Source organism: Mauremys mutica, chromosome 4, assembly GCF_020497125.1.
Source record: "Mauremys mutica isolate MM-2020 ecotype Southern chromosome 4, ASM2049712v1, whole genome shotgun sequence".
Lineage (NCBI taxonomy): Eukaryota > Metazoa > Chordata > Testudines > Geoemydidae > Mauremys > Mauremys mutica.
The window spans coordinates 72,577,155-72,601,040 of NC_059075.1; the positions used below are offsets into that span (position 1 = coordinate 72,577,155).

Genomic DNA, 23,886 nt, shown 5'->3' on the forward strand with positions numbered 1-23,886 from the left:
CGAGTCTGGAGGGAAGGAAGGGAAGAGCCTCTGGATAGGCTGTGGGAATGGAGTTGTGTGATCTGTATGTGTCTGACTTAAGAATCTCTGTAGTTTTCCTTTTAGGCTCTTCAGGCAAGCAGCTGAGTTTGGGGGCCATTGCCATGGACCCGCTCTCGGAGTTGCAAGATGACCTGAACCTGGAGGACACCAACCAGTCCCTGAGCCAGCTCAAATTGGCTTCCTTAGATGATAAGAACTGGCCAGCAGATGAAGTGCCTGTTTTTCCCAAGTCAGGTGGGCATCCCTGCTGGAGCCAGCAGACTTTTGGGTGCAGGGCTGGTTTTGAGGCCAAGAAGTATTCCAGGACACTTTGTGCCTTGGCCTGTTGCAGGGAACTGTGACCCTCTCACACTCTAACTCAGTCCCATCTGGGATGCGAGGATTGGGAAATGGAGATGTGTGAATCATTTTGTGCCCGAAGCCCACAGTGCAGTACCTGGCTGGGCCCTTGCGGGCTCTGATGCCCAGAGAGAACAGGTGAGTCGGCCAAAGCATGCAGGGTAGGCAGCAGGGTATGTGCAGAAGCACCTGCGCTGTGAGCAGCCCTGACAGTGCCCTTGGCTCCTTTCGTCTCATACGCGGGTGAATTTTCATGCTCAGGAGAGTCCTGAGCAGAAGTTGACTGACTAGACACTGTTCTGAGCTGTGGGGTTTGGGACACGCACAGCTGCCTTCCAAGGACAAGGCTGAGACTTGACAACACTTGCTTGTCCTGTGACCAAATCAGGATTTCAAAACAGGTGTTCAGGAAGGCCAGGCTAGTGCATTAACTTCTCCCCATGTCACTGAGCCTCTGGTTCTCATCCCTGTGTTTCTAGGCCCCTCCCTGAGCTGTTCAAGGTCCGTTTCTGTTTTCCTGCTAATTGCTGGTTTTCTGGTTTTTTTTGTATGCAGAGGACACTAACCGCTCCCCTGAGCCCGTCACTCACCTGCGCTGGGATGATCCATACTACGATATTGCTAGGCACCAGATTGTGGAAGTAGCAGGTAATGACCCACTCTCCCCATTCCTTCCAGTGTTGCCTCTGCAGTGGGATCAGATGTGGGCTTGTGGAAAGGGGCTTGCCCTGTCCAACCACCAGTGGCAGACAACAGGGACAGGTGACATCTTGGGAGATGGGAGCCTCAAACCTTTGGGATATCTGTGGCAGTTCTTATTTTCCATTGTTCTTGGTTTGACTCATTCATTCCCAGATCTCACTGTCTCTAAAGTTATTAGAGTGAGGACTGGTCGCTTCTGCTGAGGTGCATTCATTGGAGCCTCACCGTGACCCAAGGCATGCTGCAGCGCCTTCTAGCAGATCACACCAGAATTGCCACTTCCCCCTGGTTCTTCAGGGCAGTAACTAACATCTAAGTTGTCTGAGCAATCGGCACATTAACTGGTGGGGGACCATACAGTTTGCATAGTCAACGCTTGTGGCCTTGTTCCTATGCAACACCCTTTACTGTAGCTGGACTGTGCGGGCAGCCTTTGCTGGATGTGCCTGCTACCGGGAGCAGATGGGAAAGGGTTAACATTGTTGATACTTCAGTGATAATTAGGCTGCAGCACTAACATTCCTGATTCCCTCCCTGTTTCACAAACATCCTTTTAAATATATTAACTCTTGGAGCACTGCAAACACCCTTTGCCAGTTACAGCTGAGATCTCTGCGACTGGAGTTTTTGGAAGATGCAGGTCAAGATTTTGTTCTGGAACCATTTCCAGCTTGCCCAGCTCTCCTGCTGCCAGAAATCCTCCCCAGTCCCCCCACAACTTGATTCTCCCACTTCTTCAGCTTGCATTATCCATGCACCCCTCCACTAGCTCTGCACCCTGGTTTGTGTTCTTACATGTGAAGAGAAATCGGGGAGGGCGGGGGGGTAAGAGGAGGGGAGGAAAGAAAAGAATCCCAGGCCTGAAGAATATCAGATCCCTTGGTGAAATGAAGGTTGCACTGGTATTATCCCCTTCTCTGGGTTGTGTGGGACATTTGGCTGGAGTCTGGCTCCTTTCTCCTCTTCAGTGATGCCACTCCAGCTTTTTGGAGATTCTCACTATTGTTGTGTGTCCCTAAAACAATGGCTTTTTCCAGGCTACGTTGTGTCTAGAGAGCCTTGGCTGCTCAGGATGAGTGGAAAAATTCAGTCCCTGGCCAAAGTGTCTCTGAGGGTATGTCTACACCAGAGGTTCTCAAACTGGGGGTCGGGACCCCTGAGGGGGTTGTGAGGTATTACATGGGGGGTTGCAAGCTGTCAGCCTCCACCCCAAACCCCGCTTTGCATCCAGCATTTTTAATGGTGTTAAATATAGTAAAAAGTGTTTTTAATTTATAAGGGGGGCGGTCACACTCAGAGGCTTGCTATGTGAAAGAGGTGACCAGTACAAAAGTTTGAGAACCACTGGTCTACACTGTGATAAAAGATCCACAGCACAGCCGCATTTGGCCTGGGTCAGCTGACGTGGGCTCAGGCTGCGGGGCTATAAAAATTTCAGTATAGTTGTTCCGGCTCAGGCTGGAGCCTATTCTCTGAGACCTTGCTAGGGAGGAGGGTCCCAGAGCCCAGACTACACCCTAATCTGCACTACAGTTCTATAGCCCCATAGCCTGAGCTCCACAAGCCCAAGTCAGCTGACGTGGGCCAGATGCGGCTATTTTATTGTAGTGTAGACATACCCTTAAATTCTTGTCCATAGTGTACTGGTTTGCCAGATTCCTGATCCTGTTTCCAGGGTCTAAAATCCCCAGCATTACAGCTGTCCCTGATCACCACCCTGTTCTCAATAATGCTGTGGTTGGGTTGGAGGAGTGCAGGTTTGTGCCATTTAATGCTTCAGTGACAGAAGCTCAGATATTTGCTAAGGCGGAGCAGGCAGGTGTTTCTAAACACCAGGAATTGAAGATTTAAATGACATTCATTCACCTCAGACAAAGGCCACAGTGCTTAACGGAGTGTTAGATCAGAACCAACAAGAACCATGGAGTGATGGGCCCAAACCAAGGATATCCTCTGCTGTGTGTTGTGTGCTGCTATAATCTCCAGTGTTTCTGTAGAGCTTTTATCCCAAGGGATCCCAGTGTATTTTATAAACTGCATGAATAGGCATCACTGAAATCCAGCCAGCTCAGAGGCGGGGCACAGCAACTCTACATAACAGTGTAGGGTACAAAGTGAAAAATTCCATATCTTACTGAAATGGTAGGTGGGATTTCAGGAGGTTCTCATCTGGCAGGATGGCTGACTGGAATGTGTGCCTGGGCTGTGGAAGGAATCTCCTCCCCCACCATTGAGGTAATTATCTATCCATTGTAATTTCTAACTGCCCGGCCCTGTGATCTTTGTGTGGTTTGAAAGCCTTCCTCTGAAGCTTGTGCCAGTGACTGCTGTTGTAGTTGGGTTGCTGATGGCCTGCTACATTTGTCTAGTTCCTGTGTTCTGTGATCATCTCAAGTCCAACTTGGAAAGCATTGACCTGCCTTATTCTAGGCTGGTGATTTCCTCCCCCTGCAAATAGTTCTCTGCTTGCCACTCTTCCACCCAGCAACCATGTGCCCTAGGCATGCTCAGTGCCTGCCACTCAGCTTTGAATTCCATCAGCTGACATCTTGGAACTATATTGAGTAGATTCAGAGCTGATCTCTGAAGACCCATGAAACCCAGTGTGACACTGTTTGAATTCTCTGTGTCTGTAGGTTCCAGGAGGGAGACCACGGCAGTTGCAGAACCAGTCTATGAATGGAGGGAAGGCTAGTACTCAGTTCAAAGGGAGATGGCCTCAGTCCAGACAAACATCACTACACCCACCTGCATAGTTGGCACGAATTAGCTTGCTGTTGGCAATTTCAGTGGAGAGGCCCAAGACTGAATGTAGCATGGAAATGGGATTCCGTTTTGACCCCTAAAAGGGGGACTGGTCTCCTTAGGGCTGGGCTGAAGCACATTGGCAGCTGCTGGTGGGGGAAAGCTCACCCTGCTGCTGCCCAGGCTAAACTTGTTCTGAGAATGGAGGCTCTAGACCAGGCGTGGGCAAACTTTTTGGCCTGAGGGCCACATCTGGGTATGGAAATTGTATGACGGGCCATGAATGCTCTCAGAATTGGCGATTGGAGTGCGAGTGGGGGTGAGGGCTCCGGCTGGGGGTGCGGACTCTGGAGTGGGGCCAGAAATGAGGAGTTTAGGGTGCGCAAGGGGGCTCCGGGCTAGGGCAAGGGGTTGGGATGTGGGAGGGGTTGAGGGCTCCGGCTGGAGGTGCGGGCTCTGGGGTGGAGCCAGGGATGAGGGGTTTGGGGTGCAAGAGGGGGCTCGGGGTGGAGCAGAGGGGTTTGGAGTACAGGAGTGGGCTCTGGGCTGAGGCAAGGGGTTGGGGTGTGAGAGGGGGTATGGGTTCTGTGCTGTGGGTGCGGGTTCCAGGATGGGGCCAGAAATGAGGGGTTCAGGGTGTGGGAGGGGGTTCTGGGTTGGGGCAGGAGGTTGGAGTGCGTGGGAGGGGATTCTGGGCTGGGGCTGAGGGGTTTAGGGTGCAGGAGGGGGCTCCAGGTTGGGACTGAGGGGTTTGGAGGGCAGGAGGAGGAGCAGGGCTGGGGCAGAGGGTTGGGGGGTGGGAGGAGGTCAGGGAGCAGGCTCCAGGTGGCACTTACCTGAAGCGGCTCCTGGAAGCAGCGTCATGTCCCCCTTCTGTCTCCTATGTGGAGGTGCAGCGCCAGCCAGGTGGCTCTGTGCACTGCCCCATCCGCAGGTGCCGCCCCGCAGCTCCCATTGGCCGCAGTTCCTGGCCAAGAGGAGCTGTAGAGCTGGCACTTGGGGCAGGGGCAGTGTGTGGAGCCCCCGGCTGCCCCTACGTGTAGGAGCTGGAGGTGGGACATGCTGCTGCTTCCAGGAGCTGTGTGGAGCCATGGCATGCGCGGAGTGGGACAAGCCTCCGATCCCACTCCCTAGCGGGAGCTTGAGGGCCAGATTAAAAGGTCTGATGGGCCAGATGCAGCCCGCAGGCCATAGTTTGCCCACCCTTGCTATAGATCACCAGAGATGTTAGTCTGGGACCCTTCACCAGCAACCAGTTTTTAAGAACTGATGACAGCCCACCCCGGCAGTGGGGAGTTGGCAGGGCAGCTCCAATTAGCAAGTTAATGGAGATGTAGTCCAGAGGCTCCCTGACGTGTTCAGCTCCTGGCAGCAGGCCCTGCTGCTCAAAGGGGCTGCTTGAGTCACACTCTGGGCTCCGTGACAAGGCTGTTTGTTCAGCCTCTTAGTCAATTATTAATAAAGTAACTGAAACAATATTCAAAATGTCAAACCACAGCCCAGACCTTGGAATCACAGGGTCACATTCCCAGGACTGCAGTGGGACATGGTTAATCCAGCAGGGTCTGAACTGGTGCTGTGGGAGCAGGGCCCCTATTAATGGTGAAGAGCGCACGATGTCATTGTTGGAAAGAAGCACTAAGGGAGTTTCTTACAGACTAGGAAGAAACTGATTAGAAAATAGCCTTTGGCCACCCAAACCTGGAGAACTAACACTGAGCTGCTTTTGGCTCACCAGACAAGCTGTTGATCTGCACTTAAGCCTTCTCTATGCAGTGACAGCTCACCATGGCCAGCCCCTGCCTCATTTCTCTTGTAATCATTACCAAATGGCTGCAGAGATAGAGGTTTTGCCCATCCTGCTGCTTCAATAGAGTCTTCCTGTGGCTTTGCTCAGCCACCCATGCCCTGTCCTGCACTTCAGGGCAGAGGGCATGTGGCTAATTCTGTCCACCTCTTCCTGAAGTGCATTCTGGGCCACTGTTCTGAGACATTTCAAGGAAATAGAAGCAGGAGGCTAGTTCTCATCCTCAGGCTGAGTTTATTGCATCCAGGGCTGTCAGGTGAGATTAGCGCAGCTTCTTGATGGAAGGATGCACAATGTTTGTACAACACAGCTTAATATTACAAAAACAATTGTGGCTACTCAAGTATTGGGACAATCATTATCTTGCTGGTACTAATTTGTGATCCCGGTTGTCCTCTGGACTCGCAAGGTGTCTGGGCCTTAAGAAGAAGGATTTGAACTCTAAGAAGTGTGGAGTAGAACTGGTTGGAAAATAGTCTTTTGATAGTTGTTCTCCGCTGCTCCCCCTGGAAATTTTGGCTTTTCAGTGAAATCAAAAAACAAAATATTTTGATCCACAGTGGTTCCAAGTTGCTCCATGAGAGTTGTACTTGAGGGACAGTATGCTCCCATTCTCCTCTGTGAGTCAGGCTCTCTGTAAGGAATACGTCTTCTCTTATGATGCACCATTTCACCCTCCTTGATAAAGCAAGGGGGTGTGTTTGAGGAGTCCCTGGCTGTGGTGCATCATGGGAGGTGTAGTTCTGCTGGAGAGCCTAGTGCATAGAGAAGAATAAAGGCATAAGGCATCTGACTATGACTCTCATGAGGCACCGTGGCACCCTTTTAAATCAGAATATTTTAGATTTTGGCTAAATTATTTTGTTTTCTGGGTGTTTAATTTTTTTGATGAAACATTGATATTTTCCATGGAAAACAGACATATTTTGTGAAAAAAAAAGTCTTCAAATTTTCTTTGTCAAACTTGTTGACAAAATATTCGACTAGGTCAAGGGTAGAGATCTCTGGTGCATCCTGTGTGCATTTCTTGTTTGTGGGTTCCTCTGCTTCTTGGCAGTGGAATTCCTGCTCTGTAGCAGTTAAACTCCTTAACCACTTTTGCAGAAACTCATGCAAAGGCTGTTCAGCACTTCAGCAACCACTTCTGCATTGTGAGATCTGGGAGAAACCACAACATGCAACATTTGGAGAAAAGCCTGCTAGCCCATGCTCTGAGGGCCTTGTTGGAACCACTCCAGACTCAGGCTCACCCCCTGGGCCTCCTCTCCAGAGATCTGTATTTTGTTAGTAACGTCTAAAAGATTTAATAGCCATTTCTGACACTTTGGGGGCAAAGCCAAACTGTGGCACAGTAATCCTGACCCCAAATCACAGACGAGAATGAATCACAGCAAACGTGGCTAATGGTTAGGGGCCATCAAGGAGGTGAGAGTAGGATCCAGAGAATGCACATCCCACTGGAATTTGGGGAAAGCAGAGAATCTTGGAGCTGCTATAAGGCAGTGAATTTCCACTTATCCTCCTGCCTGGTGAGACTGCATTCCAGAGCCCAGGTAATGGTGAAGGAGACAAAGGAGCTGCCTTTACTCCTTTAGTGCCTGTCTCTCAAACCTGCAGCTGCGAGATGCATTGTAATCTCTGCTTTTCCCCCAAATAATTGGCTTCCCCCCACCTGGCACAGGGAAATTAGAACCCTGTATGTGATCTCCTGTGAATAATCTGTAGCCCCTGCCCAATAGGCCCCTGCCCAATCCCTGAAATTTGAGGCTTGTTTCTGTTTTTATGCATGAGAAGCAGTAGATTTCAAACACTGGTAGCTTATTGGGCTGCCCTGGCAAAACAGGCCTAGTGTTTGTGTATAGCACAGCCTGTTGCAGCAGTGGAGAGCTTCCATCTCTGCAAAGGGAGAGGAATTCCAGTCCTCCTGCAGGCATGGCAAAACTGAGTGTTGCTGCATCTTACTGTGTTGTACTTTGATAACAGATCCAGGAGCGACATTGACTCTATCTGACTTTTGAACACATCTCTGAGTTCTTGTAACTGCCATTTCAAGGGGATACTAGAGCAAAGGCAGTGACTGTCTGCAGAGCTTGCACTGGAGCTGTGTGTCGCAATGGGTTGTGCCGGTGACAGGCGTGCTCAGCAGGGCCCCTGCGCTGCCTTCCCTCAGTGATAACACTGGTCCTTTCCCCTTTAGTGCAGTGTGTTATTTGGACAGGAATCCCTTCCTCTCTGCACTCAGTTGTATTTATCTGCTGGCTTTGACATTCCTTTGGAACACTGACATGGTGCAAAGTGATGAGCTGCCTCTGCAGCAGGGGCGGCTCCAGGCACCAGCGAAGGAAGCAGGTGCTTGGGGTGGCAAATGGAAAGGGGAGGCATGTCCAGGTGTTTAGCGGCAACTCGGCGGCAGGTCCCTCGGTCCCTCTCTTCCTCTTTGAGCTGCCGCAGAAGTGCCACCGAAGAGGAAGAGAAGGAGCGAAGGACTTGCCGTCGAATTACCGCAGAAGAATGAAGTGGCACGATTGAGCTGCCGCCGAAGTGCTGCCGATTGGCTTTATCTTTTTTTTTTTTTTTATTTTTTTGCTTTGCCACTTGGGGCAGCAAAAAAGCTGGAACCGGCCCTGCTCTGCAGAATTGATATTTGTGATGTGCCCAGGAAGGCCCGGTTCCTGTGGCATGTGAGACTGAGAGGATGGGGTGGCTTCTAAGGGTAGCTGTGTTCTTGCCAGCCCCCTAAAGCTGGCTTAGTATCCATGTTGGAGCCTGCCCTCTGAACAAGAGAGCTGGAAATGGGTGGGAGTGGCATGGGATCTTTCAGATGTACAGATCCCCATCTATTGGTAGGCAATAATATTAAGGGTTCCCCAAATATCATGGAAGCACCTGGAATATAATAGTCTCCATCCGCTGCTTTGTAAGTGAGATCTGGCTTATTGCAAAGTAAGCTCACTCTACTAATTATATCGATCCATATTGTAAGGCACATCCTCCATCCATCTCTAAACCCCTCTCAGTCAGAGGTTTCTGACACTTTGAACAAGATTCACTTCACCCTAGTGTGTAGGGGAGTGTTGTTATCTCAGTTTTATGTATGGGGAAAGCGAAGTACATAGCAGGGAAGTGACTTGACTAAGGTTACACGCTGAGTCAGTGAAAGAACCAGGGAAAGGCGCAGGAGTAAGACCCAGGAGTTCTGACTCCCAGTCTTCTCCTTTAACCACTAGATGACATTGCTTTTCATAAGAACATAGGGGAAGAGAAAGAGAGAGACCCCTGATCTCTGCAGCAGAGCTGCTGAGAGAGAGAGAGAGAGAGTGTGTGTGTATGATTGATTGATTGATTGATTGATTGCCTGTACAGACTCTGGAATTCAGTTCTTAAGATTGTTCCTGTAAAGGGGCTTCAGACATGGCTTCTTGTAACTTTGTTTCTGTTCCTCCAGGGCAGGGTGCACTTGATGAGGCCCAGTCAGGTAGGTAGAGTGACTGGTTCTCATGTAATTGGCATTCGATGCTCTGGATCATGGTATTCCTTTAGCATGATTGTGGCCTGTAGCTGGGTTATCTCAGGGGAGCCCAAACTTTGCCTAGCCTAGGGCTGTGTTGGCGACTTGCCAGAAGCGTGAAGGCTGCATGTAATGTGCACTAAACCAGGTAAATTGCAGCCACCCTCCTCCTCTTTAATGTGGAGGTGCATCCAGCTGGTACTGTCATCTCTGTGCACTGCACCTCCATGTTAGACATGGCAGAACTCCCTGAGCTGAGTTTAGCCTGCAGACTTCATGCTGGGCACCCTTGGGTTCTCAGGTGTTGGTGTGAGTTCTGTTCCTCCTCTTGGGTGGTGATGGTGTCTTTGGGCCAGGTTAGCTTGGATCCAGCTTCATTCTATTGTGGCATATGCTTCAGGCATCCGCGCTGAGACTGCTTCCCTCCCTCTCATCCACTGTTGTAATCAGGAAATAGACTTGCTGTGCAGCTGGCACTCCGATTGGCCACTCTTTCATGAAATCCTTGAGGGGCAACTTTTCTTCCGCCAGCTGCTGGTGGGACATCATGTTACGGTGGTGTGTCCTCCACACTAGCCTGATGCTGTGCTAGGTGGCTCAGTGTGCTTGCTGAGGAAGGTGATCACATTTGTTAACATTCTCTGGAGTCCATCCCGAAATGTCAGGAGCTTGACTGTTATAATGCCATTGGATTTATCAATGCAGTTGAGCTCTGTTCTGGTGCTAGGAATTCTTTCCATTATCTTTGAACTTTCCGCTGGCTAAGCCCTTCGCTCAGGCCCTGGAATTGCTGATAAATCCCACTGTTTTTCACAGAGACAAGATGGATGAGGTAATATCTTTTATTGGACCACCCTCTGTTGGTGAGAGAGATAAGCTTTTGAGCTTACAAAGAGCTTTTCGGGTTTGTTTTTTCACAGCTGCCTTAGTGCAATTCTTTCTGTGTGGGTGTTCCCCACTGCCTTATCTCTCTTCCTGTTCACCAGTCTGCCATGCCCTCGGCATATTCCTTCCATTTTACATTTTTTACCCTCTCCATCTGCAATAGTTTAATAGTTTAAGTACAAAGAAAGCATTGCATGGATATGATATATTTGTCCTTCATCCTGGAGTCAGCTGGTTCCTAATGTAACCTTGAAAAACTGCATCTTGCCAACTTCAACTGCATCTTGCCAACTTCAGCTTCCACAGATACCCTCTCTCGGTTCTCCCCAAAACCCATTAAGGGTACAGGCTCTGGGCTCTTCATATGGCTTTATAATTCTGGTAGTGCTCAGGTACCATGGTGAAGGGTCTGGAAGAAATACCTAGATAAAGAGAGACTGTGTGCTAGGACACCTAGTAACTATGCCTGAAAATTGTAGGATTTGCTTCTTGTCTGCATGAAATGCTCAGTCTACTTCAGCATGAAGTGAAACTAAAATATGTCAGTGATATCTGACCCCTGCCTAGCTGTGTCACCAACTTGCCCTGAGCCTGAAATTACATTAAATAGAGTAGTTTGTTGCTGGCTTCTGCTCCAATAAAGGTACCAGCATGCAGTGCTCCAGGTTGATCAGACAGTCTTGCGTTCTGGAGCTGTAGTCTCTGTAAACCTCAAGTGTGGCTGAGGGCCAGATCTTTGAGCTCTGTTACTTCGTATACTTGTTCCTGAATGTTGTATCTTTGGAGTATTTTGTAACATTGGCTCTTTGGTGGCAGACCCTGTCTAACTGCATTCTGATGATATTTAAGTACTAGGATATTTCCCACTTGAGATTTGCATAGAAATTGGATACCCAGCTGATTGTTCATACAGAGATTAAGAATAATCAGGGTTCCTGAACTGGTTCCTGTTAACTGTCCTAATCATGCAACAGATTCGAATCAGGGCATAGATCTCAAGTAGTCTGGGCAGTATTTCCCCAGGTGAAACACGCCTGGAAATGTTTAGGGAGTTTTGCAGACAGTTAAGCAAATAGTTCCCTTAATAGATTTATGGTTCCATTTAATGCAGAGTGGTCTTATTAGGACTACATTATAGCTCTGATACACTTTGTGCTTCTGACATAGCCAGCACATCTCAGGCTGTGATCTCAAACATTTGAATGGCAGCTCTCTAGAAAAAGCAAGGTATTGTGTTGATAGTTTAGAAGGTGTCATAATTCTTGTTTCCCCAATGCCCCAGTTTGGTATTTGGAAGTGTATTGTGCTGCCGGAGGTGCTGCCCTATGGATGAGGGAGAAAACTGAGGTGCTGATCACTTGGTCCTTAAAAACACCATGTACTTTTCAGGGTGTTGACCTTGGGTCCTGCTCTAATTCTAGTTCAAGTAGTTATGTTGGGTCTCCCTAAATTCACACTAGTTTCAATCCTCAAGTGTGTTGAAAAATTAGAGAGGGCTCAGAGAAGAGCCACGAGAATGATTAAAGGATTAGAAAACCCACCGTACAGTGATACACTCAAGAAATTCAATCTACTTAGCTTCAAAAAGAAAACATTAAGGGGTGATTTGATTAGTCTGTAAGTACCTACCTGGGGAACAAATATTTAATAGTGGGTTTTTCAATCTAGCAGAGAAGGTATAACACGATACAGTGGCTGGAAGCTGAAGCCAGACAAATTCAGACTGGAAATAATGTATAAAATTTTAACAGTGAGGGTAATTAACCAGTGGAACAGGTTACCAAGGGTCGTGGCGCTTCTTCATCACTGGCAATTTTGAAATCAAGATTAGATGTCTTTCTAAAAGCTCTGCTCTGGAAATTATTTTGGGGAAATTCTATGGTTTGAGTTATACAGGAGGTCACAATGATCACAGTGGTCCCTTCTGGCCTTGGAATCTATGAAATGAATATAGTACTATTCTTTGCATACCATTGTGCGTTGTTGCTATGTTCCACTCCAAAGGTAGCTGCACTTCAGTGTTGGATGAAGTGATTCCTTGTGTGTCTGGACATCTACGTGTGATGTTTGTTGTGTGCTTTGGACTCTGGGTGCCGTATAATCACTTATTGCTGGTTGTTTGCTAATTGAGTTATTGCTGAACATACCCCATTTGGGAGAGGAGGGGAACAAACGAACAGTGGCGTCATTAGTTCAAGGTCCGTGGTTGTGCCTAGTGGGAGCAATAGCTGTTTGCACTGCAATTAAGTGGCTAAAATGTAGAGACTTAGAAATAAGATTAACCTTGCATTTTCAAAACCAAACAGTACAAGGAATGGGAACATCTGTCTGAGATCGAACATGATCTGCTCTCTCCAAGGCAGAGAGGCCACCTGGAGGCAGTTTCCTCAGCTAGCCAAAAGCTTGTAGAATTGGCTGCAGTTGCTCATTTATAAATTGGAACCATTGATGATTCAAAGCCCCATGAATGCTTGGGAGCTGGCTTTGCCTTGGCTGGAAAGACCAGTCTGTTCTGAGATGGAAATGGGATTTGAAGCAGTTTGTTTCAGGTGATTTATAAGTTAGCTGACTGAGCTCAGTACAGGGAAGCTAAGGAGAAGCCTTGGCACTGGTGGTATGTTTGGTCTCAGTATAGTTCTCCAACTGCCTTCCCTAATGCCCTTACACAATGTACTATCCTGATTTGGAAGGCAAATCTAGCCATGTTTCTGGAGCTCTCTGAGGGATTAGATGCTCCTTTCTGTTTACTTTCTTCTGGCAAGTATCCAAAAGAATTTGCCTTCCTCTCTAAGGCTGGTCCAAGGACTGTACCTTGGTCCTGGATCCGTAGATTCTAAGGCCGGAAGGGACCATTGTGATCATCTCGTGTGACCTCCTGTATAAAACAGGCTGCAGAACTGACAGCACCAGGCATTTTCACCAGGACTCTGTACCGATTGCAGTTACAGGCACTGCCTTCTGGGCCCTAAGCGTTGTCTTTCATGTTGCTCCAGTGGCAGGTGTTTTGGTACTGTAGTTTGATTTGCCCTTAAGGGCTATGTGCTTCAGCTGGTCCATGTCTAGTGGTTTGCCAGGCTCAGAAATCAGTTTCTCGAGGATCTCAGCTCAGAACTCTGCTGTGAATATTGCATCAGTGCAGAGCACTCACAACAAAGGCATGGACTTGGCCATGCTTGGGCTCCACTCCTGACTCCTGTTGCACAAACTAGCCTTGCCTGAAAGGCAGTTAAATGTGGACCATGCGGCTATTAATCTGGAGGGGTGGCCTGGAGAGAATGCAGTTCCCAACATATGGCGCCTTTCCACACTGCGAACTGGGACGTGGAGTCTCTCTGTATTCTTATCTGGGCCCCCATCATCACAATGCCTGAGAGCATCACAAACATAAACAGATTTATACTGCCAACACCCTGTGAAGTCAGAAAGTATCCCCATTGTACAGATGAGGAACTGAGGCACATAGAGGCAGAATGACCAGGCCACACTGGGAAGCTGTAATAGTGCCTTATCCACAAGCCCATGACTTTGCAGGCTACACTTCCATTTTCAGTATAAAGGCAGCTGCAATGTACCCATTTATACGCAGTGGGTGTATGGCAAGCTGTCAAGAAGCTTCTTGGTTAGACAGAGTTTGGGCACCCATGGGATAAGCTGTTTGATGTTGGTCTTGTGGCCTGGCTGTGGCTGTGTACAGTTGTTCCCAATGGTCTCTGCATCACCCTCTCCAGGTCTTGTGTATCTGCTGGGTACCATGTCCTCTCTCAGTGCCTTCTACCCCAGCATGTCACTGTTGTGTTCATGTGATGGTTGATCACCCCCACCTGGCCTGTACCCAGAGCTGTCCCCTAGTGCCTTAGTCTCCCTACCTTTTGTACAGGGACTGGTTTGTTTATGTGGGTGAACTCCACATTCTCTTGTATTGTCTGGTGAGTTACAATAAAATATCAGTGGACAGGGAAAATGAGAGTGAGAGACTGCAGAGGAAATCCGATCTCCCTGCCAGGACTGTGTGGATGGGGTTGAGGACTGCTGGCCCCTGAGAGGTAATGCTTTCTTGGGTGTTGTGGCCACAGCTCACACACATGCAGACCTGCGGCTGCTCTTGGCATCAACAAGCACTTGCCTCAAATGCAGGCAGGCATTATTTCTGCAAACTTTGGAATTGCCCCTTGTTTGTTAGGCATGATAACCTGCTTTGCTCTGTTTTGACTAAAGATCTCAGTTGCTGGGCGTTGATTGTAATAAAGGGGCAGTTGGGGTCCAAGATCCCAGTGCAGGGTTGTGAAGAGAAGTGGCTGCATGCCCTGTGGGAGGTGAGTTTAAATGCGGAACTGGAGAAATGAGGGGACTCAGTGGTTGTGAATGATTCCGGGCAACTCTACAGTTTGAAATAGGGAAAAGTTTCTGCTGCTTCTCTATGCGGCAGCCTTTGTGGCATTGTTGGTGCTACTTAGAACAGTCTGTATTCCCCCTTCTCTCACTGGGCAGGGACACCCTGCATTGGCTTACCAGGAAACTGAGGCTCTCAGGACAAGGTTTGGTCTTCGTTGTCCTTTAGGGAAGCTGTTCCCACCCCTTCTTGGGATTTGAAAATAAGCCACCCTGATGGAAATGGATGAGGGCTCCTTCATGCAGGTGATATATCTGTGCATGCTGCACTGAGGCTCTGTGTACCCACGTGCTTAGTGAATCAGTACAAAGGAGAAAAGCTCAAGATCAGATCGAGTGCAGTTCCCTCTATCCCCTCACTCAAACTCTCTCCTCATCTCCCTACTAGAGCTTCATTCATGGGGCACCATTCTCTGTTGCAGAAGTCCACCGGAGTCATAAGAATTATGTCAGGTGAGAATTTGGCCCATGGTCTGTGAAACCACAGGAGAGGATCAGGGAGCATTTCCCTAGGGTGGAGTTCTTCTGGTGTGATGAGAGCTGTTCTTTGCTGGGCTTTGAGTTGGGTAGGGTTGTCCCCATGCTAAGTTTGGTAGGATCACACTGGATGTGCCAGGTGATCTCTCCAGAACAGTTTTAGGGTATGTCTACTAAGCAACTAGACACCCATAGCTGGCGCATGCCAGCCGACTCGGGCTGGGACTGTTTCGTTGCCATGTAGACATCTGGGCTTGGGCTGGAGCCCAGGCTCTAGGGCTCTGCAAGATGAGAGGGTTATGGGTCAGCCATGGGTTTTTCTTTGTTGTGTAGACATACCCTTAGGCTGCATCAGGTGATGAAGCCAGTAAACAAGATTGTTCTGCAAAACACTTTCAGAGGCTCATGGTATGAATTCCTACTTCTCTAGGATAGGCTCTGGGGAGGAGTGGGGTGAGACCACCTGGTGCAGCCTGCCCCTCATCCCCTGGCTCTGCTCTGCTCCATCATGCCCAGAGCCAGCCTGTCCTTCATGCAGCTTTACCCTCTGCCTTAGGGTGTGGTCTGATTTCAGTGTGCATGCAGGAGAAAACTTCAGTTGAAGCATGAGCAAATATGCCAGGAGAGAAGCACATAGCCTGAGCCCGTGCTCTGAAGCCTCTGTGTTTGCGAGGGGAAGGTCTCCCCTCCACCAGGGGTACTCACATCTCTGTAGCAATGCATACAGCCATAGTGCCACAGATGCCCAACTCTGGGCAGTCTCTGTTTCAGTGTCTCTATCTGAGGCCCCTGTGTGGGGAAGAGTTCCTGCATGCCTCAGGAGATCAGAGTGCCACATCCTGCCCTTTCCTGCTGGCTGTGTGGCATATACGCCACACTGGCTCCAGACGTCTTTCACATTACTTGCCCTTAGGGCCCTGGGTGCTCTTAGATCAGTGCCTTCCCCCACCTATGGACTAGGTGGGCTCTGCTAAGGCAAGCTGTGTTGGTTGCTGTGAAATCCCAGGCTTCTGCCCTGTGGTGGAGGGACACGGACTCCTGCTCCATTGCACATGTGCTGCTGGGAGCCCAGTATTATCCCTGAATCTCCCTGTGATCTCTGGCATTTCATTCCCAGGTGATGACAAGTATGGACGGAAAGTCATTTTGTTCAGTGCCTGCCGGATGCCGCCCAGCCATCAACTTGACCATGTGAAACTGCTGCAGTGAGTACTGCCTTGGGGGCCCACTGCTCCTGTGACAGCCTGGATCTGAGACAGTCCCTGAGCTTTGAGTCCTAGGGGGCAGATCTACAGGCAGCAGCTGCTTTGGCTGGATATGTGCACTCTGTTACAATCTCCAACTAGGTGGGGACTGCACCCCACACATCCAGCCAATCCCCAGCCAGAAATTGCCCTCCTGTGTACTCCTCTCTCAGGGCACAAGTGCCTTCGTTTCTGCAGTGCGGCAGAATTTTCCTTATGCCAACTGTGGCCAGTAGAGAGCAAGCTTATATACATGCCAATGCACGCTGCGAGCTCAGAAGTTCCTGTGTCTTCCCAGGTATCTTAAGTTCACGCTGGACCAGTATGTGGAGAGTGACTACACATTGGTGTATCTGCACCATGGCCTCACCAGTGAGAACAAGCCATCCCTGAGCTGGCTGCGGGATGCCTACCGGGAATTTGACCGCAAGTGAGTAGGTGTGGCCAGTGGGCCAGGACTCCTGAGTTCTCTACTACAGTCTGACTCCCTGTGTGATCCTCTTTGGAGCTAAGCATATCCTAAGCAAGTCCTTTCCCCATCTGTAACTTGGGAATCATGATCCCTCCCACATCTCTACCTGCTGGGAGGTGGTGGGGATGAACTGATGTTTGTCAAATGCTATGAAGATAGAAAGTTCTGTAGACAGACAGAGTGAGGGGTACAAACCGCTCTTGCGGGAAGTTCTCCGGGTTAGCAGGGGGCTAGTAAAGATAAGAGTCAGTGCAAGTGTCCAGGCCACGTGGCAGCTTGTCCCCTCATGGGGCAGTGCCTCATCAATGGAGTCGTGGGATGGCAAAGAGCAGGGGTTGAGGTTGCTGGGTGGCTGAGGGCTAGGAAATGAGGGGAATGGGGTTAACACGGGGGGCCCCAAAAAGAGGCACATCGTGCTGAGGGTGTGGAGGGAGGGACTTAGAGCACCAGGGAGCCATTTGCGGGCTTCAGCTCATGGAGCTGCCCAGCTCCCCAGCCCAGGCAGAGCTCTCCCTCACTCGGCTTCCTTTGGCAGGTACAAGAAGAACATCAAAGCGCTGTACATCGTGCACCCAACAATGTTCATCAAGACTCTGCTGATTCTCTTCAAGCCTCTGATCAGGTAGGGGGCAGCGGAGGCTGGCTCAAGCTCCCTGGGTGCAGGGGGATGTGCAGCATTCCTCAGCAGGCCAGGAGGGGAGCACAGGCTCCTAGCTCCTCCTGTGCCTGCGCTGGTGACTCCTGCATTAACCTCTCGGGGGATATGCCTCCCATTATTCCTGAAAGATCCAGACAAAACAAGAGCCCCTCTGCTGGGGCCTGGGGAACTCAGCCCCTGCAAAGGCCACATGTCCCAGGCATTAGCGCCAGGACAGAAGGGAAGGAGGAGAATGAAACCCAGAGGGGCACTATGTTCAGTGTGTCACCAGTGAAACCTCAGCTCCATGGGCAACAGTTGAGAAGAGGAGCGGTCTCCGGCCTGCTGCAGAGCCCAGGGAGGGGCAGTGCTGTGCTGTACAGAGCCCATCTTTGCCAGGCTTTGAGCCAGGTTGTGGAGGAGCCTTAGCATTGCCTCACTGAATATGTGGGTTGAGAGAGAGCTGTGTTGTGTGGTACCCCTACTGCTGAACCTGTCCTGCCTCCAGCACTGCCAAGGCTCCTCAATTCTGCTCCGCAGGCTCCATGATGTTCCAGCGCTTGGTCCCCCAGACAGCTCTGCTAAGGCCCGCTCACTCGTGCTCTCCTGCCCTGGGCTCCCCCCACCTCTGCTGATGTTAGTCACTCCAGGTCCCTCATGGAGCTGCTTGTCCTCTGTTTTGCAGTTTCAAGTTTGGACGGAAGATTTTTTATGCAAACTTCCTGAGTGAGCTGGAGGAGCATGTGAAGCTGGAGCAGCTGGGGATCCCAAGCCAGGTGCTAAAGTGAGAGCATGCGGCCTGCCTACCCCTTACCCACAGCTCCGTGAGAGGAGGGAAGATGCGGGGTGGGGAGACAGTGGCAAGGGAGAAGGAAGCAATGGGGAGGGGCCTTGTTTTGCTCCCAAGTGATGGTTCATCCGAGGTAGCAGCGCCAGGGTGCCTCAGAGAGGGGGCTCTTCCTAGCTCACCTTCCTGCCTGTCTCCAGCATCAGCGCCTGGCTCAGGCCCACTTGGCCCCTGTGCTGCCTCTGTCTCTTCTGCCTCTTGGTCTCCTGTCTGGCAAGTGACTTTGCCCCTGGGCATCTCTCTGCTGTCCCTCCCTGTCTGCTGCTGCCTGTGCAGCCACTTTGCTCAATAGCTCAGTGGGGCCTTCTCGCTTCAGCTCTCTGCTGTGGCCTCCCAAAGGTGCTTCAACAGCACCTCCAGCCTGTTTGGATCCCTGTGGCTTTACCACACACACACACACACACACACACTCTCACACTCACCCCTCGTCTTCCAACAAACTTGCCCTGACATCCTAGCTGCACGGTCCTTCGCCCTGCCTTTTCTCTGTCCATCCCAGCAAGCTCCTCTCTCCCCCACCCCGCGCTCCCTCTGCTCTGCTGGAGGCTGAGCCCTTTGGTCTTGCTGCCCCAGCACTCCTGAGCTGCCTGTCCTTGGAGTCAGCAAGTACTAGGCTAGAGCTGTCTGTGGGGCAGTTCCCAGTGGGTCAGCAGGGGATGGGTTGGTTGCGTCCACAAGGCAGTGGAGTGGGTGGTGGCTGTGAGATGGCAGGCACTGGTTGGTGCTCCCTGTGTGAGATGGGCTGGTTCCCTACCAATCTGTCTCTCTCACTGCAGATATGATGAGTACCTGAAATCACTGCAGAAACCCTCTCAAGTGCCCCAGAAGCCGACCCCCCCACGCCCACCCCTGCCAAACCAGCAGTTTGGGGTCTCTCTGCAGCAGTGAGTATCTCGGAGTTGCGTTGCTTTGGCTGCTTTGGCTACTGTGTATAATACAATAGTGCAGCTGCAGAAATGGCCTCGAAATTGCCCATTTCTTGAAATTGCTGCAGAATCTGAGTTGTCATTTAGAAAAACTCTGTTCTCTAGCCCAGATCCTGAGCTACCCTCTGCCCACCTCAAATCCTGGCCTGCCTGATTTCTGGGCTGGTTCTTGGTGTAAACTAGGGGCGCTTCAGGGCTTCTCTACATGCTGACAGCTAACAACCCCCAAGGGGTTGTTTCAGTAACTGAGATTCACTAGGGTGCCAGAACACCCCAGCTACACGCCTGTGTGCGTGGGGCTAGGAGTGAGAAGGGCTGGAGTACAAGCCAGGATGGCACTTCTGTGTCATATGAGGATTCCTGGAGTTGGAGGATTCCTCAAGGGGCCAGCTGAAATGGCATTAGGCTTGTGTTGTTTTGCTGGAGTAGGGCAGAGGATCTGACCTTCAACTTTTTCCATAGCTTCGATGCTGTTTTAATAGAGGGATTCTCAGGGACATATCCCCTCCCATTCACCCTTGCCTCTGCTTCCCCACCCTTTCCTGGTCACATCACATCCCTGAGGTAGCTTCAGAATTACTGACATGGGAAAGTGACATGAGGAAAGTATTTTTTAATGTATTTTTAGCTTTTAATGCAATTTGGCCACTGGAAATGAGGGGGAACCAGCTCCATGTGCTCTGGCAGTTCTCCCTGAGGCAGTTTGGGAAGTGATTTTCTAGCCCTTCTGGCTGTAGTGAAAGCCTTCCAAACGTGAGCTCAGTGTAACCAGCGCAGTGACTGCTGGCTGAGCTTGCAGGCATCGTGAACCGATCTCTCAGAGAGGTGACTTGGCCCATTCTTTGCAATGGGGGGTTGACTCTGAAGCTAAACGATGGTGATGTACATATCAATATTAGATATCGCATTACTGATCATCTTAACTGAACCAGCCGGCATTTGTCATTGTGGGATGTAATGGCAGGTGTTGGAGAGTAATTCACAGCAGCTAGCTGCTGTCTAGGTGGATTCCTGTACTTCCCTCCCCTACATTTAAACTCTCCTCCGTCCTTGCCTAAAGCAGAGAAGGAAAAAGGAGTTGCATCCTGCAGAGCCACCTCAATTGTTTCCTGGCTCCTTCCTAGCAACCAAAGCCTCCAGCTTGGGCCCCTGATGCTGGTTGTAATGCAGTCACTGCTCCTTAACACAGACCAGCAGTAGGAGGCAGCATAACATACTTGTATTGTAGTATCAAAAATAAGAGAGATGCTGCCCTGGTTGGACTGGGCTGGGGAGAGGGAGGGGGAGCAGAGGGGCTGAGGGGCAGAGGGGACAGGATTGGGTGGGGAGAGGGATCCTGCGGAGGTCCCTGCTATGGACACATGTCAGATGTGATGAGTTGCATGTGGGGGAGAGGTAACTGGCAACCTCTAACCTTCTGTTCTCCCCACAGCCTAAGGGAGAAGAGCCCTGATCAGGCCTCCATCCCGCTGGTGGTCAGGGAAACCATTGCCTATCTGCGGGAGCATGGTGAGTGCATAAATGAAACCCTCAACCCAACCCAGTACCATGCAGGTGCCTCCCCTTCCTAATGCCAATCAGATCTTTATGAAACAGAAGGAAAATGACTGTAGAACAATTTGGAGCCTAAATACGAGTGATTGAGCCAAGAAGAGAGATTCTGCCATGCCCTCCTTCCTGCACAGTGTCTGCGTGTGATGTTCCCCTCTGGTGTTATCTGGACTGATGATCTGCTAGGTCACTGCAATCCTTAACCCTGGGAGCCATTCTTACCCTGCTCTGCTGTGAGAACCCCCACTCCTGGGCTGTTCACGCCTCTGGCATGTAAGCTGCTCCTTGGATTGTGCAACCGACTGGCTAGCCAATATCTCCGGTCCCAGACACAACCCTAGGAACCTCCGTCTTGCAGTGCCCAGTTATGCTGGCTGGACGCTGCAAGCTTATATGAGTTTGTCAATTTAACAAAGAAATTGATATGTATCAGGCGTGTTATCCTAAGGGGAGCCTCTGACACACTTCAGACCAAACATACTGCTTCAGGTAGAATAAACAAACAAATGTATTAACTATAAAGATAGATTTTAAGTCAAAACATAAGCCAGATTTGGTCAAAGGAAATAAAAGCAAAACGCATTCTAAGCTGATCTTAACACTTTCAGTGCCCTTATAAACTTAGATGCTTCTCACCACAGGCTGGCTGGTTGCCCTTCAGCCAAGCTCTCCCCTTTGATCAGCGCTTCAGTCACTTGTGTGGTGTCTGTAGATGTAGGTGGAAGAGAGAGAGGGAGCATGGCAAAAGGTCTTTCCCTTTTATCATGTCCTTTCTTCCTTTTTGGCATTACCCCCCACCCCTTCCAAGTCAGGTGAGCATTACCTCGTCGCAGTTCCAAACTCACCAAAGGAAGGGGGATGACTCCCTTGAGAGTCTAACAGATTCTTTGTTGCTGCCTAGGCCAGCGTCCTTTGTTCCTGTGAGGTTGGGCTGGGTTTGTCCCATCCACGCCCTGATGAGCTGTGAACTGCCTCTCTGCTCTTGGAGAGTTTTTGCCTGGGCTTGCTTTAAGCCATGAGGATACATTTTCAGCCTCATAACTGTATATATAACCTATAACATTACTGTAACAATTATTATAACATTACTATAACAACCATGCTCAGTGCATCATGAGCCTTCCAAAGACACCTGACATGACAAACTTTGCATTGGATACCACACAATCATTTTACAAAGATGAACATGGGGGTGCTCAGTGTTCCCCTGAGGTACAGAGCATCACACTGGGCATGGGCAGTGCTCTCTCCACAGCTGTGTGCGGAGGTTTCCTGTGCACATGGGAGAAGCTGGTGCTTTGACAGCCTTGCTGTGTGCTGTGGCTGGCTTGGAAGGGTCGGAGAGCTCCGGTGTGTGACAGGCCTGGTCTGAGCTCTCCCTTTCCTTCTGCTCTCTCTCCCCAGCTCTGACCAAAGAGGGGATTTTCCGGAGATCAGCTTCCACACAGATTGTCAAAGAGGTCCAACAAAAATACAACATGGGTAAGTGTCCCTCCTTGGGAGAACCTTGCACCGTGACCCCTCCACTTCTCCCAACTCCCACCTCCGAGTTAGAGTTCTCTGGTCCTCACCAGTCCTGACGCTCAGCCTCTGCTCCTCTGCACTGTTCCTGTTCTGGGGCTCTGCCCTCATGAAGCTTCTTGCTCTGCACCCAGTGCTGGGGAATATGAGCTCCATCTAGCACTACACAGGAGTGTGTGCACCAGTACCTCTTTGGATCTAGGCTGGGATCCAACTAACTCATTCCACTGTGATCTGAAAGCCTGTTTGAACGCTGCTGTCCGTCCTGCTGAGCAAGGGGAACTGAACTTTGTCCGTAATCTGCCAGAGGAATTGTGTTTGAGCAGTGCAAAATGTGCACCCCTCCATCCCTGTTTCAGGAGAGGCTCCCTGAGGAGGCTCCCAACCTGCTCCCTGAGGAGCCGCTTCTGTTTCCCAGGGCTGGGCATGCTACCTTCCCATTGCTGCCCTGTAGAGTGAGACCAAGACCAGAAAAGACCCCTGTTTTGAGTGATGAGCCTTGGGGACATTGGGCTGGAATTGGCAGAGCTGTTGCTTCTGTCTTCTGGGCAAGTAAGTTACCTGCATCTCAAGTGAGTCTGGCCCCATGCTCGTCCCCAGGGAGCTTCTGCTCCAGAGCTGGGCTTTGACACCATGCTCTGCTCTGCTGGTCTGGAGGGAGTCCTGCCCCTTGCCCCTCTCCCTTATGCACTGTGCTCCTGCTCTGATAGATGGGCTCTGAGCCTGTGCCTGCTCTCTGTCCTCAGGGATACAGGTGGATTTCCAGCAATACGAGGACATTCACCTCGCTGCCGTGATCCTCAAGACATTCCTGCGGGAGCTGCCAGAGCCCCTGCTCACCTTTAGCCTCTACAACCACGTTGTCAACTTCCAGAGTGAGTTGGGGGCAAGAGGGCGCAGGCAACCGAAGTCTGAACTCCCTGATGGCAGGGATCTCCTGCAGGCTACCCCAGACACACAGCTACGCCCCCTGATCCCAGGCTGTGGCTCTGGTGCCTTTCCAAGTAATCCAGGCAGCATGGATGAGCCCCCATTGCCAAGGGAGTCTGCATGGGATGGGGAGGAGAGGGTGTCTTGCTTGGGGTACCCGTGCATTGTGAGCTGGGCTCCTATCAGAGGAACCTCCCAGTGTGAGTCAGGGTTGCCCTATTGCCTGGTGGGAGCTGGAGGTTCCCCCCCTTCATTGCCTGGTGTGAGCCTAGGGTCTTGCTCACCTACTTACGTGCCCCGTGTGTTTCTCTTTCAGATGTGGAGGAGTCAAATCGCGTGGATGTTGTTCGCAAAACCCTCCAGACCCTGCCCGAGGAAAACTACCAAGTGCTCTGTTTCCTGATGGCCTTCCTGGCAGAGGTTTGTTGCTGCACTTGGCTCTGAGGGGGTCTCCTCTTAGCTCACTACACCTGGGCCCAGCTCCGTTACTGCCCATTCCCTCCCTTCCCAACACACATGCTGGCCAGCTTAGAGGGAGCACGGCTTGGGCCAGGAAACCACCCTGCTTTATCCCTCCGTCCCCCTTCCCCAAGGGTTGGAACCGGCTCTGACTCGTCAGGCTCAAGTAGTTCCTCCCATTGGGGCGGGTGGGGGGGCAGAGGGCAGGACAGCTGAGATAGAGTGAAACTCCCTTTAGTCCAGGTAAAGACCAAGAAACAGGTGTGCGGTGAGAACGAGATAGAAAATGAGCTCCAGATCCTGCCCTATTGGACTTGCAGGGAGCTTCCCACTGCTATGGAACTGCTCTACTGAGCCAGGTCTATCCCCAGCAAAAGGGGCAAAGACACTCAGCCCCGGAATGCT

At 50.6% G+C, this 23,886-nt stretch overlaps 1 protein-coding gene across 2 annotated transcripts in view; it reads left to right on the plus strand.

Moving 5' to 3' along the window:
• Positions 1–23,886, plus strand: part of ARHGAP1 (Rho GTPase activating protein 1) — a 37,102-nt gene that overhangs the window by 8,283 nt on the left and 4,933 nt on the right. For both annotated transcript variants that reach the window (XM_045014765.1, XM_045014764.1), the window contains exons 2-12: positions 94–276; positions 937–1,029; positions 16,012–16,099; positions 16,437–16,568; positions 17,146–17,232; positions 17,933–18,031; positions 18,871–18,978; positions 20,453–20,529; positions 21,976–22,053; positions 22,839–22,967; positions 23,339–23,442. In XM_045014765.1, the coding sequence (XP_044870700.1) occupies positions 144–276; positions 937–1,029; positions 16,012–16,099; positions 16,437–16,568; positions 17,146–17,232; positions 17,933–18,031; positions 18,871–18,978; positions 20,453–20,529; positions 21,976–22,053; positions 22,839–22,967; positions 23,339–23,442 (1,128 nt within the window). In that variant the 5' untranslated portion in view covers positions 94–143. The remainder of the gene's footprint in view (positions 1–93; positions 277–936; positions 1,030–16,011; positions 16,100–16,436; positions 16,569–17,145; positions 17,233–17,932; positions 18,032–18,870; positions 18,979–20,452; positions 20,530–21,975; positions 22,054–22,838; positions 22,968–23,338; positions 23,443–23,886) is intronic.